The sequence below is a fragment of the Aotus nancymaae genome, unplaced genomic scaffold (genome assembly GCF_030222135.1).
Source record: "Aotus nancymaae isolate 86718 unplaced genomic scaffold, 86718_ANA_hifiasm-v0.15.2.pri h1tg000008l, whole genome shotgun sequence".
In the NCBI taxonomy this organism is placed as follows: Eukaryota; Metazoa; Chordata; class Mammalia; order Primates; family Aotidae; genus Aotus; species Aotus nancymaae.
In genome coordinates this window covers 19,045,019-19,063,963 of record NW_026988419.1, presented here as the reverse complement: position 1 = coordinate 19,063,963, position 18,945 = coordinate 19,045,019, and the positions used below count along the sequence as shown (strand labels likewise).

General features: G+C 39.9%; 1 protein-coding gene across 2 annotated transcripts in view; it reads left to right on the top strand.

The window, feature by feature from the left end:
• The window catches only part of VWC2L (von Willebrand factor C domain containing 2 like), a 175,041-nt gene extending 158,077 nt beyond the window's left edge, over positions 1-16,964 (top strand). For both annotated transcript variants that reach the window (XM_021666975.2, XM_012446371.3), the window contains one exon: positions 13,429-16,964. In XM_021666975.2, the coding sequence (XP_021522650.1) occupies positions 13,429-13,458 (30 nt within the window). In that variant the 3' untranslated portion in view covers positions 13,459-16,964. The remainder of the gene's footprint in view (positions 1-13,428) is intronic.
• The last annotated feature ends 1,981 nt before the right edge of the window (positions 16,965-18,945 follow it).

Genomic DNA, 18,945 nt, shown 5'->3' with positions numbered 1-18,945 from the left:
AAGGAAGAGATCCAGTTTCAATTTTCTGCATATGGCTAGCCAATTCGGTCAGCACCCTAATTAAATAGAGCATCCTTTCCCCATTACTTGTTTTTGTCAGATTTGTAAAAAATCAGATGGTTGTAGATATGCAATCTTATTTCTGAGTTCTCTATTCTGTTCCATTAACATCCCTCCTTGTTAAAAACTCTCAATAAACTAGGTATTAAAGGAACATGCCTCAAAATAATAAAAGCCATTTATGACAAACCCACAGCCAATATTATACTAAATGGGCAAAAGCTGGAAGCACTCCCCTTGAAAACTAGTAGAAGACAAGGATGCCCTCTCCTTGTTAAATTCCTATTTCATACAGTATTGGAAGTTCTGGCCAGGGCAATCAGGAAAGAGAAAGAAATAAAGTGTATTCAAATAGCAATAGAGGAAGTAAAATTGTCTTTGTTTGCAGAAGACATGATCCTATTGTCTCAGTCCAAAAGCTTCTTAAGCTGATAAGCAACTTCAGTAAAGAAACAGGATATAAAATCAATGTGTAAAAGTCACAAGCATTCCTATACACCAAGAATAGAGAAGCAAAGAGCCAAATCATAAATGAATTCCAATTCACGACTGCTACAAAAAGAATAAAACACCTAGAAATATACCTAATAAGGGAAGTGAAGGATCTCTTCAAGGAGAACTACAAACCACTGCTCAGAGAAATCAGAGAGGACACAAACAAATGGAAAAACATTCCATGCTCATGGATAGGAAGAATCAATATTGTGAAAATGTCCATACTACCCAAAGTAATCTACAGATTCAATGCTATACCCATTAAACTACCATTGACATGCTTCACAGAATTAGAAGAAATCATTTTATAATTCATACAGAATCATAAAACAGCTCATAGGTAAGATGATCCTAAACAAAAGAACAAAGCTGAAGGCATCATGCTACCAGACTTCCAACTATACTACAAGGCTACAGTAACCAAAACAACATGGTATTGGTACAAAAACTGATGTATATTTTTTACACTTCCAGCACATCTCAGCTTAGACTGGCCACATTTCAAATGTTCCATAGCCACACATGGCAGTGGCTACTGAAGAGGCAGCACAGCACTAGAACTTGAGTCAAGGAAATGGGAGTATTGAAGGCTCTGTTTGGTTTAGCCCCTTCCTGTGACTTTCACCACATTCCCTCTTCTAAGATGTGCCTGGTTGACAAATACATTATCATTTTAATAACAGACTGTAAGGAAAGAAAGGAAGCACTACATCATTAAATGTATGCATTGATTTAAAAATGTGTGCCAACATCAGAATTTATTTACTTTTATGCACAGAACCAAATAGAAATATGTCACGATGCCTTATTTTGGTGCAGTTTTTAACTTGTTTTTTTCTCCTGCCCCTTTATCCTACTCATCTCCTTCCTCATCAGCAGCCCCTTTCCCTAGCAAGACAGTGTTACCAACATAGTATTCATGCTTCCTTATTTTCCCTCAATCCTCATATAATCCATTACAAATATACACCAAAGTTTGTCTACATTTGTTTTACTAAAATAGGATCCAATTAGACCAACTTCTCTGCATAATCACTTTCTTATTCAACAATAACTCATGGAAATCCCTGCAAGTCAGCTGGAAGTTGTACTTCATTGTTTTTAATGACTGCAGAAGAGTCCGTGGAAAAGGGTACCATAATTCAGTATTTCTGTGACTGGCAGGCATTCACATTTTATCCTGGTTTTTTAAGCATTAAGAAAAAAAGCTGCAAAAACCACTCCATTTAGATGGATAGATAGATATTTAGATACATATCTGTGCCTACTCTTTATTTAGCTTGCAACCTCTTTGTTAGCCTTTAACTTAGACTTTCTCCCATCATATCGGGTTCTTTTTTTTTTTTTTTTTTTTTTTTTTTTTGAGACGGAGTCTCGCTCTTGTTACCAGGCTGGAGTGCAATGGCGCGATCTCGGCTCACCGCAACCTCTGCCTCCTAGGTTTAGGCAATTCTCCTGCCTCAGCCTCCTGAGTAGCTGGGATTACAGGCACGCACCACCGTGCCCAGCTAATTTTTTTGTATTAATAGAGACGGGGTTTCACAATGTTGACCAGGATGGTCTCGATCTCTCGACCTCGTGATCCACCCGCCTCGGCCTCCCAAAGTGCTGGGATTACAGGCTTGAGCCACCGCGCCCGGCCTATCGGGTTCTTTATATTTCAAAAAATGAAAGCACTTACCATTAGCAATCACAGCAAACCATTTTCAATCATTTTCCTACTGACTCCCTCCTCAGTCAACAAGGGAAACAGACCAATGAATCTCCCAACCCTCCCTAATGATGCAGTCTCTATTGAGGTGTTTTCATTCATCCCATTTCTTGTAGACAGCTGAAGGAAATTCACACAGAAAAGATTTCACTGCTATTTGTCCACTCACTTTGCAAAAACTATTCGTAGACATGAACAAGATTAATTCCTCCATTGATGTCTTACAATTGTTTAAAGTAAACATTAGATTAGAAATCAAAGGACCTGGATTCTATAGCTTAAAGTAGTATAGACTGTAACTCAGGTAATGACAATAAGTAGAATCATCAAGCAACAACATAACATTTTTTGTGCCTTACTATGTGACAGGCATTGTTCTAAGTGCTTTACATATGTTAATTCATTTGTTCCTTCAAAAAGGAAGGAATCTGTAAAGTAGATTCTTTTATTACTTTATGATTATTCCCACTCTTTGGCTGATGACATTGAGTTCATGCAGCCGGTACATGGTAAGAGCAGAACTGAAACGTGGACAGTCTGGCTCCAGGGTCTAATTTCATCTCTTTACTCCTATCTCTTTGAACTACAGTGTTCTCAGCTGTAAAATAGGTACTGCTGTACAGACACAACCTACTTTTAGGATGGCTGAGAAGAAACAGGACAGTGATTTGAAAATCATTAAAAGATCCAACAAGGTGGAGTTAGTCTTGTTTCAGCTTGGAAAGTTTGGCTGAGAGATTATTCCACCATTCAAAGCAAAAACTAAGCAGATTAAATTTATATCACAGCAAATCAAGCCATTTTCTGACCACAAACATCCTTCCTGAAGGTGAGACAAGACAGATACAACTGGCAAATATAAGCCCCGAACTATGCCAGGTTCTCAGAGCCTGTGGATTTTCCTGAAATTAGAAAAAGAGCAGCCAACCTTTACTTCTATTGTGTAGCTTGACCGCGTCCTTCCTCTCTTCGCTCCAGCCCTTGCATTTTACTTAATTGGAACACCAGGCTATAAATCTTACATACTTAAGGGCCAGAAAACTCTCTGGAGCTCTCAGACTGAAATTTGTGTGGGAGTTCAGCAATATTGAATTTTCAAATAAATGATTAACAGGCACCTTTAAGGCAGCCTTAGAGAAAACAATATTTCCTGAATCTTGCCACCTTAATCTAAGGAAGCTTTTTGGTTTTAGGTCTAATAAAAAGGGTTTGGAAGTAACATAGGGATGAGTGACTAAAAACAGGTGGGGGCCCTCTATTCTTTGGTCTGGAAGCTCCCTCCAGCAATTGGAATCTCATCACCGCTCTCTGTCCAGGCGCCAAAAGGCTGTCAGAGCATGTTACTAGGAAGCTTTAAGGCACTTAGTACAATTTTAACTGCAATCCAGGTCTAATGACTGGTTTTTAGACACATTTTTTTCTAATATTTTAATAGTTGAAAATGGCTACACCTGATCAGAAATCCTATTTGATTTTTCATAGCACAATAGCATCTATCAGACTTCACGAAGCAGAGAATTAAAATCAGTATAGAGAAAAAGCATAATTCAACTCAACTAAACCACAAACTAAGGCCTACAAGCCTACTATTTACTGAAACAATGATTTAGATGCTCTGCCAAATAAATATAGGATGTTTATGACTTTACACAATAGGAACCTGCCTCATTTATGCAGCAGGAAGACCATTTACAACCAATTTCTAAAAGGCACTAAGTGTCAATAATACATTTTCAAATCAAGGCCAAAAATTGCTATATTCAAAGAGGAGCATTAAGCAATATGAAGTTGTTTCCAAGGAGGATTTTCAGGGACAACATATTAATTTAAAATCATAAAAGGTCAATAAAGTGGTCCTGACCAGCCTGGCTCTGGGAAGGAGGAGTCTTGGCTTTAAAAAGGATCTGGGTTGACAAACAGTGGGGTAGTACATCTAGTACTGAAAGATCAGATCTCTGTAACAACGTGGCTGCCTCCCAAGATAATCGCTAGAACCACATTGCCTTCCCGGCCACACATGCTTCACAGGAGCAAATTCTGCTTTGCAGTTTTGAGAAGAGGTTGAATAGAGCTACTTGAGAGGCTGCTTCTCTGCTCCCATGTGGATTTTGTAGCCTGACCTTCCCCTTCCTATCATCCATTCACCCCTTTATCTATAGCAGTAGTGATGCCGCAATGAGTAAGTTTTCGCCTTCAGGGACAGGGAGTTGACATATGAATGGAGTAAATCAGGCAAAACGCACAAAAACAAATTAACAGAACCATTTCAAGTCATTCTGAGCTATGGAGAAGATAAAAAAGACACATAGTCAAGGTCCTAGATCCAGAGTGGGAAACGATTTAATGTTTACAGAACATATTCTTGCATGTTCTTGTATTTAATATTCACTATATTGCTAAAATGTGGTTATCATGATTTCATTTCCCAGGTGAGGAAAGTAAAGCTCAGAGACATTAAGGGACTTGTTAAAGGGCAGAGGCCTCAACAATTAGCTTAGATTTCAGCGCTCATGTTCCCTTTCCCAGGTTGAGGACTTGGGAGAATTTCAAGTACACACACACACACACACACACACACACACACACAGAGAGAGAGAGAGAGAGAGAGAGAGAGAGATCTTAGCTTTTTACCTCTACTACAGCAGCAGCAGCCCAGGTGCTATCAAAACTCGGAGCAAATGAAAAGTAGTTCTAACTCACAGAAAGATGGACCTCTGGGATGGAGCACAGAAAAAAAATGGTGCTGTATCCCAAGCCAGATACTTATTAGCTGTGTGACTTTGGGAAAGCCACTTGACATTTCTATGCTTTATTGTCTCACCTGTAAAATGAAAAATAATACTCACATGAGGAAAAAATAAGGCCATGTATAAAAAGCTCCTGAAAAGAATCTTAAAAGTATTAACCAAACTGCATGTTATCAACCAGGTCTGGATTTTGTCTGAGCTTCCTACAAGAGAAAACTGGGGAGTGAGGAATAGGAAAAAATATGATTATGAATGAAATACTAGCACATAAAAAAAATTCTCTCAAATACTCAACCTGGGAAAGGGAATGTGAGCGCTGGAATTTAAGCTCTCTTATTGTTTAGTTCTCTGCCTTTTAACAAGTCCCTTAATTTCTATGAGCTTTACTTTCCTCACCTGTGAAATGAGATCACAACCACTTTTTAGCAATATACTGAATATTAAATACAAAAGCATGCATATGTTCTGTAAACATTAAATCGTTTCCCCCTCTGGATCTAGGACTATGTGTCTTAGCTTCTCCATAGCTCAAAATGACTTGAAATGGTCCTGTTAATCTGTTTTTGTGCATTTTGCCTGATTTACCCCATCCAAATGTCAACTCCCTGAAGGCAAAAACTCTTATTTACTCCTGTATCACTACTGCTTCCAGCAGTCTTGTTTTGAATGAGTATTTATATTATTAGGTATTAGTCTGTTCTCACACTGCTAATAAAGATATACCCGAGACTGAGCAATGTATAAAGGAAAGAGGTTTAATAGACTCACAGTTCCACATGGCTGGGGAGGCCTCCGAATCATGGCAGAAGGTGAACGAGGAGCAAGGCAATGTTTTACATGGTAGCAGGCAAGAGAACTTGAGTAGGGGAATTCCCCTTTATAAAACCATGAGATCCCGTGAGACTTATTCACTATCACGAGAATAGCACAGGACCGACCCATTTCCATGATTCAATTACCTCCCACGGGGTCCCTTTCACAGCAGGTGGGGATCATGAGAGCTACGATTCAAGATGAGATTTCGGTGGGAACACAGCCAAACCATATCGTTACCTGACTGCTATACTGGCAGTCAGCTCCAGAAAAAAAACCAAAAATGGAAGCAGATGAAGTTTGCCTTCATTGACCACTTTCCCCCATCCTTCTTAGCATCAGAAATGAACAATTATTTATTTTCTATGATTGGGGAAATCTCTCATGATGAGGAAAGTCCACCTCTCCCCTAGAGAAGCTACATATGCCAGGTATTCCTGCTCTGACCTTCCTTGTGGCTAGGGGGCAGGCACTTACTTGACTAGGCTGTGGCCAGTCAGAACTGCTTCCATCTGTGAATTATAAGTTAGTGATTTCAAGAACCCTGGGATGACAGTATCCAATCTGGCAAAGCTAATATGAGGGGCAATTGTGCTGAGAGTTCTAGCAGCAGCCTCCAAGGGTCCAGGTTGGTGATACTGATGGACATGCTTCTGTATCTGGGTTCAAGGTGGGTCTCCGTTGGATAGCTCTGTGGCGTGATTTGGGCCCTTGCTCCTGATTATGTTGCTTCCAAGCTTGGTTGTCTTGGCTATTCTGGACATTCTCTGGCTACAACTTCCTTTAATAAGTGTATTTTCTGCTTAAGTTATCCAGAGTTAGTTTTGTTGCTTAACAGATAGGATCCTCCTCTTCTCCCAACAGCCTGATATCTTAATCCAACTGCATGTGACCTTGGTCTCCTAAGCGACCCCAACTGAGCTGTCCTCCTAGAAACTACCTCCACCCTCCAGCCCTTTTCTTCTCCCTCTCCCAGATCAAATTGCACATTTTCTGGGGGCTTTTCCCTTAGGACTTTACTTTTTATAAAGGATAATCTCATCAACTAATTTAAACCAATGTGCTAATTGCTGACACTAATTTGATATTACTCCAACATTTCAGCAGATACCTCCAATGCCTCAAAGCAAAGGAGAAAGAAATGTGTTTTCATTCTTATCACACAGTTCCAGGGTCCGTGAGGGCTCTCTAGTCTTTGTCTGCAATCTTAAAAGCCCTGCATCCACCAAGGCAGCTCCTGTCAATTTCATCCATGAGTGCTCTGTGGACCAATCATATAGCAACTGTGGTGCAGTTAATGAAATCAATGTCTTTATTTCATGGTAACACGTGTGTGCAGGCGTGCACACATGCACACACACACACTCACCCCTACATAAAATACTACAGTGACTTTCCAATGCTTTATCATGTCCAAGGCGGCCCTGGATCTAGGGGATATGCTCAAAAGTATTTAACAACTGGCTAGAGGGAGAAACTCTAATTTTAGCACTTTCTGATTTTTGTGACAAAAACACCAACCATGGCCAGTTTCAAGCTATCAAAATAGTGTTAATGAGGTTATAAGATTCTTAAATAGTTAACTATTTGCTCTTGTAAGCCAGTATGAGGCACGAGCTCCAGTACACAACTGTCCCAACTTGTTTTCCTGGCCACTCCACTGACATCATGCTATGCTACACTCATCATTTCAACCCCATTCGCCTTCTCCAGCCCCTCAATGGCTCTTACTCTGCACTGCCCAGACACACACCCAATCATTCCGTAGTCTAGGTCAGGTTCTCTGCTACAAACGTCCATAGCTCTGTGATCCTCTCCTTTAGAGAACTTATTTCAGGTTATATGTTCACTCCCCTCAATGCAATCATATGATGTTTAACGTTTAACATCGCAACTAAACATCATTCTGGAAGAGGTATAATCAGAGTGGCTATCAACTTCCTTTTCCATAGAGGTTTTATGCACCCTTTTATGATGGAAATTTCAGGGCTTACCAAGAAAAAAAACTGCTCAGTTCTTAATACCACAAATATGACAAAGACCCTTCAATTTTCTGCTGGTTTTATAGAATCCTGGATGATTGAAACTAGAAAAGATTACTTCAAATGCTTTTTCTCTGATCACTAGATATCCTATGAAGGTGTTTTAGGGTCTATCTTGAGAAGTTGAGAAGATGGAATAAAAAGGGACTGAAAAGACAGCTCTGGGCTCTCCACAGCCACCCCACCAGAGCAACTCTTCTGTTATATATTTCTCATATTGTTCTTCCTTATAAGATTTCTTTTGAATGGTTCCTACAGTTGAAAAATGTTTACCAACCAGTTTTCATTTTATAGATGTGCAAAATAAGTGCTCAGAGAAGTACAAAATAGTGCAAATGGTTATTAGAGACAGGGTCTTACTTTGTCACCCCACATGGAGTGCCATCACACTATCTTAATTCACTGTAGCCTCAACTTCCTGGGCTCAAGAGATCCTCCCCGCTCAGCCTCCCAAGTAGCTAGGACTACAGGAGTGTACCACCACGCCCAGTTAATTGTTTCTGTATTTTTCATAGAGATGAGGTTTTGCCATGTTGCCCAGTTTAGTCTCAAACTCCTGAGCTCAAGCAATCCACCCACCTTGACCTCTTAAAGTGCCGGGATTACAGCCATGAGATACCATGCCTGGCAGGGAAAATTATTTATGTATTTCATGAAAAAAAAAATTTCTTATGTGATTATTCCTACCTTTTCCTCTTTGCTCCTAGCTCCAATTTCCAGTAAAAAATTGCATTTCTAATTTTATCACATTTTCAAAAACATGAATCCTCTCTGAGACTACACCACATAGCCCCCCAACCCTTGTTTGGGGGTAACAGAGCACTTGAGCTGATCCTCTGTCATAGAACCTCAACCTGAGCCAGGCATCCTAAGTTAGGGGCCACTTTCATTCTGCTTTTTGGTTGGTCTACGTCCAGTCCCAGTGAGAACTTCATTGCTCTCAATAGGAAAGCCTAACTTCCCAAGCATCTTCTCCATGAGAAATTTCCTTCAGTTTCTAAAATAAATTATGTTTCCCGAAGACTGTATGAGTACACAATATAAAACCAGTAAATCTGATAAACACCTACAGAAAAAGTGTCTCACTTCTTTCTAGCCACATCAAATTTCTTGCCTCAGTATGCGTTCTCTCCACAAAAACCGACTTCTAAACTCTGATCAGAAGCTCAGGATCTGGGGAAAGGAACACGGTAATGCACTCCTAGCTACCTGCTTCTTTTCCTGGGCAATTAGAAGCATCCTGTAGTTCAGAGAGATTTGAATTCATATCCCATTGATGCCACTTCCTGGTTGTGTGATTTCAGGCAAGTTACTTTTTATCAGCGAGGTTCAGTGTCCTGAAGGTAAGAACATGCACTTTATATAGTTTGTTGTAATAATTAAATGAGACAAATTCCTGGCCTGGAGTAAATGTTAAAGAAATTATCACCATGTGTTTTCATTCATTAGCAAATACTCCTATACATTTAATACTAATGTTAGGTAGGCCTGACATATAGATAAAGCCTGATTCATAAGTTTGGAAAATAAGTTCACTTCCAATATATAACTAGCTAGTTTATATTATTTCATTCAGTTAAACAAACCTATACTTTCCTAATGTTTGTCAGACACAGTATTAGACCTGGACCACAAGAAATAACAAATCTTCAGTTCCTGTCTTCAAGGATCTGACAACTTAAACCATACCTGACAGATAAGACCTCCTATATATTCCCTCCCTCTTCCCTTCCCCCTACCCCACATCCCCGCCTCTTGCCCAGGCTGGAGTGCAGTGGCACTCTCTCAGCTCACTGCAGCCTGGACCTCCTGGGTTCAAGCCATCCTCCTCACTCAGTCTCCCCAGTATCTGGAACAACAGGTGTACACCACCACTCCTGGCTTTCTGTTTCTGGTATAGACAAGGTCGTACTATGTTGACCAGGCTGGTCTTGAACTCCTGGGCTCAAGCGATCCTCCTGCCTCAGCCTCCTAAAGTTCTGGGATTACAGGTATGAGCCACCACAAGCGGCCTACCTCCTATATTCTTAAAGATCACTAAGAGAGAAGACCTCACCACATTGCTGGCAACTACGACATTCAGTTCTCATTCCTCTGAAGAATTCATCTGTGTGTGTTCAATTCATTGAGAATCAATATGTCTCCATTTCCTCTTATTCTAGGCCCCAGAACAATTGGTCACCATATTTTACATAATAAGCCTTCATTCTTTGAGAGTTACTGAGTTATTTCTCCATCGTCTCTTTCTAGATTAAATAATTCCAATCCCCTTAACCTTTTCTCAGAGGTCCTATTTGCCAGTCTTTAGTTTAATCATTTTCATTGCTCCCCTCTGGAGTCTCTCCAAATCCTCTGCATTAAAATGTGTTGCTTTGCCATTGAATTCACTCTCCTAAGAAACTTATTTAGACTGAGACAAAAAGAAAGCAGTCCCCAAATACAAAGTAGACAGTAGACAGAGGATAGAGTTCCTATGCAAAGAACTTGTGTTGGGCTCTCATATGCTCAAAGCAAATGCTCATTTACTGTCATCACTATTAAGGAAGAAGGGCTAAAATCAGAACAGTTTTTAAATAATGCCAACCATTCTGCTTGACAATTATCTAAATTACTTTTAAGCAGATAAGACTATTAACAGCAAACCTGAGACTTCTGTAGTTACACCTAAGATTCTCAGACAGGCACTAATAAAAATTCACTGTACTACTAAAGCTAATGAGATCAAACAGGAATTTTTGATTCTGTAAAATACCTCTGGCCATCAGACAGAGTTGAGAGCTTACCGTATAATTAACAGAAGCGCCTTTGGTTAGGCCTGGCACATGCAAAGGGCCTTTCTTTGCATTCTGTCAATCAATATACAGTCATTCATATTTCCTGAGCTGAGAGTGCAGCAAATTCTAAATGACTCTTAAGAAATGATGTATAGAGGTTAGTCAAATACACACTGACCATAGTGTGACACCAGCATATACAGAAAGGGGCAGATATGAAAACCAGAGCTCTAGTAAAATATCCCTTCAGGATATGCATAGAGATATAGAGATTCGTAAGAACTCTCTTTTCGCAAAGATTCCTCCCTGCCTGTTTCTCTTATTGTGCCACTGAGATTATCCAGCCTCCTGTGAAACAGTAGCATGTCTCTACACACACACACACACACACACACACACACATGCTCACAAAGTTAAGATTTTCCTGAATGTTGAATATCCCAATTCCCTCAAGAAGCTGGGAAAACTCTTACTGGATAATATCTTGCCTGGTTCAGGGACTTCTTTTAAAACCACTATTTAGATTTTTTTTTTCTTTTCCCATCTGGAAAAGTTACAAGTATTCAATTGGGGTAAAAAGACTTTGTTACTGGGGACAAGTGGCAGGAAGAACCATTGCCTCATCTGGGCTGACTCCAGGCAAACAGGTAGTTGACTCTAGTGTGATTTCTAAAGCTAGGTTGGCCTGGCAAGACCCTGTCTGGCCTAGAACTGGCTGGGTTGAGAGAGGTCTGTCAACAATGGTCACAGGAGAACAAGCCACATTCTGGAAAAACCTCTCTGCCAAGTTCTCTGAAGACTCCCTCAGTTCTGGGTCCAGAACAAATTCATGGTTTGGTTTTGAATTTTCCCAGGGATGTGTAGACCCAAGGGCAGTCCAATCTATCAAACAATGAATTAAATCCCAAGACCTATGGAATTAATACTATAGTTCTTAAATAAATAGCAGTCAGGATGGCCAGTGGCTTAGAATCATAGAATCAGAACAGGAAGTCCGAGCACAGTGGCTCATGCCTGTAATCCCAGCACTTTGGGAGGCCCAGAAGGGTCGATCACCTGAGGTCAGGAGTTCGAGATCAGTCTGGCCAACATGGTGAAACCTCATCTCTACTAAAAATACAAAAAATTAGCCAGGCGTGGTGGCGCATGCCTGTAGTCCCAGCCACTTGGGAGGCTGAGACAGGAAAATCGCTTGAACCCCAGAGGCAGAGGTTGCAGTGAGCCAAGATCGCACCATTGCACTCCAGCCTGAGTGGCAGAATGAGACTCATTTCAAAAAAAAAAAGAGGCACCCTCCTAGGTGAAGGCTGACAGCTTGCTAGCTGTTTAATTGTCAGAGTTGACCCTATTTCCCTCCTGCTCTTCATCGTTCCTCATGCTTGAGCACATGCCCCAGATATTTGTGTTACAAAGTCAAGAAAGGCATAGGGACGCCATCACGATTGGTAAGTGTATGCACGATTGAGGTCTGGGAGCTCTGAAACAATGGGCAACTAAAGCCACAACAGATCAAATAGCTTTGTGTTGATAAGTATACATTGTAACCTAATTATAATTTCATAAACGCAAGACTCCAATTATGAAGCAGAACTACACATAACCCCAGATTTCATTTATTTGATGGTAAAGACAGTCTTGCTTATCAAGGGTAAGAGAGTGAAAGTAGGGTACGGATACTGATATACATTGCCATGTTACTTAGTAGTGGTTATGGTGAGTGGCCAGTAATTCTGGATTAATAAATCACTGGTAGACACAACTCAACATTTTCTCTCTTTACCCAAATGTGTACTTCAGAGACTTAATACCAAACAGCTTCAAAGAAAGAGCAATTTGTACCACCCTACTATAATACACTGCACTTTAGGAAGCAATTTTTATTCCATTTGAATTTGGGAAATGTACTAACAACAACTAACACTGAACAGTGGTATTCCTACATGGGGAAGGTCAAAGAAAAAACAAGGAAGAAAATAAGGGGAAAGTAAGAGAAAGGAGAGAAAGAAAACAGACAAATTCTTAAAAACCTGAAATTGGTGATTTTTAAAACATTCATTTATGATGAGCAGGGGACACTTTCAATAAGGCTTTTGAATGTGAAAAAGTAAAATTCCTGCTGATTTTCAAAAGCCAACCATTTTGGGTCATTCTTCAAAAAAAAAAAAAAAAAAATAGCCAGCAGATTAAAGGAAGTCCATTTATAAAAATCAAATGAACCTCTAACAAAGCTTGTTCAGGACATGAATAAATCATCTGGTCATGAATTATTCATTGTTATCAAGAAACAAGCTCTGGATTCCAGGAACTGGGCTGGGGAGGCACTGAAGCTGCGGAACGAGCGAGTTTATTGTCTCATATCCACCACAGGAAGGGAGAGGACAGGCCACGGATGCCACCATCTGATGCAGACCATGTCAGTCCTCCCCTTGTGTTTCAGAGCATACATTGGCAGCCTTTACATCCCAGAGGACAAAACAAATAGAGTTTAATCCACGAAGCTAAATTTAGAAAACTGCGTGTACTCAGGAAGCAGACAATATGATTTTTTTGGAAGATTGTCTCTTTTTATTTAAGTTCATGATATACATGGGAAATATGAGCTGTGCACAAAAGGTAGCAGAGTTGAAAGTTTGAATTTAAAGGAGATGGCTAGAAAATTCTTTGATGATAACTCATTAGAGCAGTCTGACCTACTCATTCATGGCATGGGCTCTTGGGTTTGGATGATGGGGAAAAAGGGAGCCTTGCAGATTTAATCAACTAATCAATGTATCTGTGTGTTCCAGGTCCAAACTGCTTTGCAGGAACTACAATAATTCCAGCTGGCATTGAAGTGAAAGTGGACGAATGTAACATCTGTCACTGTCACAACGGGGACTGGTGGAAGCCTGCTCAGTGTTCAAAACGTGAATGCCAAGGCAAGCAGACTGTGTAGGAAAAACTTCCAACCAATGACGAGTTCTTAGGAAAGGATGCTATGGCTTCCACACTGCACATGTTTAACACAACACAAAACAAACAAACTCCTGCCAGCTACAACAGGGTCACCAGCAAAACCTTCTAGGGTTGACAAAAGTGAATATTTTGCTAAGAGGAAATTTCTCTCTTTCTCTCTTGCTATATAAAATATATAGAGTATATAGCTATCTAAATTGCTTTTGTATTTACCAATGCTTGATGGTGACTTGACGACCGGATTTCTGGAACAAAAAGAAAGAAACAGGCTTGCACTGGTTCCTCCCCTGGTGATGCCTCTGACCTACCAGCTCACTGTTCCCTGGTTTATTCCATTTTTACTCTTCTGTACATCGTACATGGCATTTTTCTCCTGTAGTATTTGTTTCTTCACTTTTAGAGTCTAAGGAGCTAGATTTGACTACACTGTAAAGTTTTGAGTTGTGTTAAAGGGTTTGGTAAAGGAATGTCAGGGGAAAGGATCTTTCCCAAGCTGGGAGATACAAGACCACCCAATTTCTCCCTTAGGGCAAATCATGCCCTGTAGACTAAGGAAAGAGAGGTGGGCACATAGATGGATCTATTGCTGGACAGGGTTGGGAACAAGTACTCTACCTATTATGGGGGGCTCACAATTTAATTCTTACAAACCACACATTTCATATGCAAAACCTTGAAACTGCCAATCAAAATCTATTATGTAAAGAACACCATGAGCTTAACTCAAGCATCCAAAGAGAGATCTTTAAAATTGTAGCATTAATCACCAGACTTTTTCATGATGTGAAATTTGAGTTTGGTTTGTAACTAAACACACTCTAAACTCACTCTGTCACCGGGCAATATCCACACCAGAACCAGGGTGAGAAACCCCACTGTGAATCCGAATCCTTCTGAACATTTCTGGCTTTTGAGTTCAGATTTGGCTAAAAGCCAATAGTCCACACTGGCAGTTTTTGTGGTCTGGGACTGTTTCCCATGTTGTAGGAACAATCACTTAGCCCTATGTCTAAAACACAGATTCAGGACACTCTTTCCACCTCAAGTGCTGATTTCAATTAAAGATTAGGGTAGAGTGAGTCTTGCACAAACAATTCTATTTATTGAACATTTTTTTTAAATGTATATATTAGATACTGAACAATTAAAGTGAACCTCTGAAGAGTCTCCAGGTTGCCCTGGTAATGCTGCTAGTATAATCACAGAGAAAACGAAATACACAGGGTATCTGATGCCACCTCGATTCAAGTGCAAAATTAACAATTCTGAAACCACATGGTGTAGTTAGTCGCTTATTCCACACGCCTGTCCTAAAAACCCTGGTGCAGATTTGATGGGGTCCTTGAAGAGACTTTAAGGTTGTCTTCGTTATCAATGTTCTTTCTTTTTCTGCTCCCCCAAGCTGGGCTTTGCCATAGCTCCTGTGGAGTGCCATATTCTAAAGCAAGGCGTCTCAATCTGAGTAGTATTGACATTTGGGGCCAGATCATTATCTGTTGTGTTTTAGGATGTTCAGCAGCATCTCTGGCCTCTATCCACTAGGTGCCAGTAGCAACAACATTCCAGTGGCTGGTGACAACCAAATGTCTCCAGACATTGCCTGATGTCCCTAAGGGGTGGGAGTGAGGGGCGTAATTTCACCTGGTTGAAAACCAGTGGTCTAGAATAATCAGTAATAGAATAGTTCCTGCCAGGGGACACACTAGGCAAGCTCTAGCAGCACCTGTGGCTTGTGTGAGCTTCTGATCCCTTTGGGACATACAGAGTCACAATTCCCAAGGGGTCAGTCTTCTCCACAGAGAGTGGGGCTTCTAATGCTACAGGCTCTCCCTCAGGAAACATATTTTTTGAGTCTTGTCAACTGGTTTTTCATTTAAAATCGTCAGCCTCTCCTCCCTGGAAGCATCTCCTGTCATCAAGAAAGAGTTGTCATTTCCAAAATTAATGTGCTGACGAGTCAGACCTGACACTTTTACGCACACTGTGCTTGTGTTATGATACAAATAGCCATGCCGGCACCATCCCGAGGAAGAACATCAAGCCACCTTCCCTTAGAACACCAATTTGCAGCAAGGTTGGTGCCTTTCAGTTGCCACCATGGATACATCATACAGACAGTCATGAATCATTCATGAGCAATGCTGCATGATTTATGTCTGCACTCAAAAGTAAAGGCATTCCACACTTCAGCTTGTGTCTAGACAGAGACGTATTATAGAGCTTTCTTTGCCCTGAGGTTGCCTGTTGCCAGCTTCAAAAATCCACAGTCTTGGAAAGAAATAATAATAATAAATGACAGGAATAAGGTTTGAAACTCAGAAAATATCATTAATAGAGCCATGCAGCATAGTACCTTATCTATTATTAAGGAGTTACTATGTCCTTTATAGAAAAACAGAAAGAGAGTGCAACTGGGAAGCTGAAGTGCAGAAATTTTGCATCAAAGTACTGGCACAGTAAGAGTCGCAGCAAGAATTTACTAGAATGGAATGGGACATCCATTAAGGATCTCTCTTCAGAGAGTTTGCAGAAAGCAGGCTGCTCTGCGGCCTCGTTACCAGCTAGAGAGAGAGGGATTTTTATTAATGGTTTTGTTGCTGGACTTTTTTTTTCCCTCAAAGTTTCACTACAAGCTGTTTCCTTTAAGATGTTGTAGCACTGACATTTTTCCCCCTTTAGGGAGAGATGAACCTATACTGTGACAATTTCTCATAAACCGATAAACATTTTACAACTTCCTTCTACCCAGGTCATTGAGAAATTCTTTCTAGACTCTGAACAACAGAGTTCTGGTCTCATCTGTTGTTTGTTTCATGTGAAGGCTGTGTTTGCAGCCACACAGTCACCTCTGTACTCCTATTTCTCCTCTGCCTTTGGTTCTCGGCTTTAATGACAGCTATGTTTAAATAAGGGATCAACATCTTGTTTGTCAGCTGATGCCTATTAAAAACGATTCAGTTTCTAAAAATCTTTGAAAAATGGTGTGCCTGAAAACTAGTGAGAAAAAAAAAAAAACCTAAACACTAAACTGTAAAAAGGGGATTCTAGCAACAATATTTGATGTGTAAAAGAATATATTATTAAAAAATTATTTTGTTAAATATAAAGTGTGTTAACCAGCAAACATTGTTTGTGGTATATTTTCCTTCCCAAATTTCTCCCTTCTCCCTACCGTCATTATTTAATGACTAATTCTCGGTTACTTCTATCATCTGAAAGTACATGTGTCATTAGAGCTGTATTCAATTAGAATGAAGCATTAGCTTTTGCATTGCCTGCATACATTTTCATTTTTCATAATGCAAGGCATTGCTGACTTGGGGATCTGAGAGGAAGCGCAAATAAGCCAGCAGTGAAAGGATAAGCGATAGGAAAAGTCTTTTCCTGACCCCAGATCCATATACTATGCTAACGATAATCTAGAATTATTGAGTGCTGGCTCTGAGCCAGGCCCTGTGCTAAGCTCTGGGCCCACAGAATTGTGTTCAGTCTATACAGCACACCTGTGAGAGAGGAACTCTTGTCATCTCTGCTTTGTTCTTGAGGAAACCAGAATATAAAGAGGTTAAATGCTTTCCCAACGTCACAGGCTAGTAAGTAGCGAAGTAGGAATTCTTTATTATAAAAGTTGTCAAACAGACATAAAAATCAAGAAAACAGTATAAGGAACCTCCATTTACCCATTGCCCAGATTCAACTGTGATCAAGATTTTGTGGATTTTTTTTTAACAATCCAACAAATGTTTATTAAATAACCAATGCTACGACCTACTGTTCATTTAACACTTATATGCCAGAGACTATGACTTGAAATTTACTTATATCATCACATTTAAGTCTCATGTAACTCCTTTAAAGAGGTAATGTTATTCCTAAATCACAAATCAAAAATCTAATAAGCTTGCATATAAAAGTGAGATGATGAAGTATTTTTCATTCTGGGTCTGACTTATTTCACTTAATATATTAACTCCATAAAAGACTTCATTTTTTCTTTATCCACCTTAAGTTTTTTTTTTTTCCTCTTTTTTTTTTTTTTTTTTTTTTTGGAGACAGTGTCTCATACAGTCACACAGGCTGGAGTGCAGAGGTACAATAATTACAGCTCACTGCAGTCTTGACATTCCCAGCTCAGGTGATCCTCCCACCTCAGCCTCTCAAGTAGCTATGATTATAGATATATCACGCCTGGCTAGTTTTTTTTTTTTTGGTAGAGACAGTGTTTCACCACGTTTCCCAGGGTGGTCTCAAACTCCTGGTCTCAAGAAATCTGCTTGCTGTGGCCTCCAAAAGTGATGGGATTGCAAGTGTGAGTCACTGTGCCCAACCTCTCTTAAGTTTTTTTAAAGCAAATATCAAGCATCATATCCCTTTACCCCCACAATATGCAGCAATCCTCTCCTTTTAGAAAAGTGACATTTTCTTACAAAACCATATTGTTATAAATTATATTAAACCTAACAAAATAAATGAATCCTTGATATCATTTAATATTTAATCCATATTTGAATTTCTTAGATTTTCTAAAGCATGAAGGGGAATAAATGTTTGCATGATTCAAACTGTCCGTAACATTGATGTGGTTGTTTTCCCTCCTAAGTTCAGCTATGAATTCTGACAGAGTCCTGAGTTTATTGTTGTTATTTGAGGATTGGTGTTTCTTAAAGCTGCATGTTAAACTTCTTTCTAGACTCTGAGCAGGGAAACAGCAGGGCAAGAAGCTTTCTACCAATTGACCTCCAAGGGTCAAAGAGCCCCGGAGCAAGAATTGTTGCTGATGACCATGACCAGCATGCAGGAGACAGTGCCTTTGATGTGTGTGTGTAAGCTTTCCTTAGACAGTAAGAGTAAACTGTTATTTTTCTTCTCCTTGAGACAAACAAATTGCTTAATGCAGGGCAAAACTGAACAATATTTCATGAATTGCCATCATCTTCTGCATTGTTGGAAGAAGTAAAAAAAGGGCAACCACTATGAAACATCAGCATGGCATCCCCACACACAATACATATATCTACTCCACTAACATTTTCTTAAAACAAGATTAGACTTCCTTGCATGTCAAAGTAGAGAGAAATTCTCTACTCTGTACACCCATTGTACAAGACTGTTCACAGTTCAATTCAGATTCAAGCCTCATGGAGAGGACACCTCAAAGTATGGAAGAGAAAGCTATGAACTGGGACAGAGTCCTGGGTTTGTTGTTATTTTAGGTTTTATGTTGGGAATATTACTCATTTACAGAAAGACATTTCATGATTTTGAAAGACAAAATGCTATCTCTAAGCCAGCAACCTCACCTATACCTGTTCATCAAATTCATAAGGGATTTACACCTTTAATTGGGG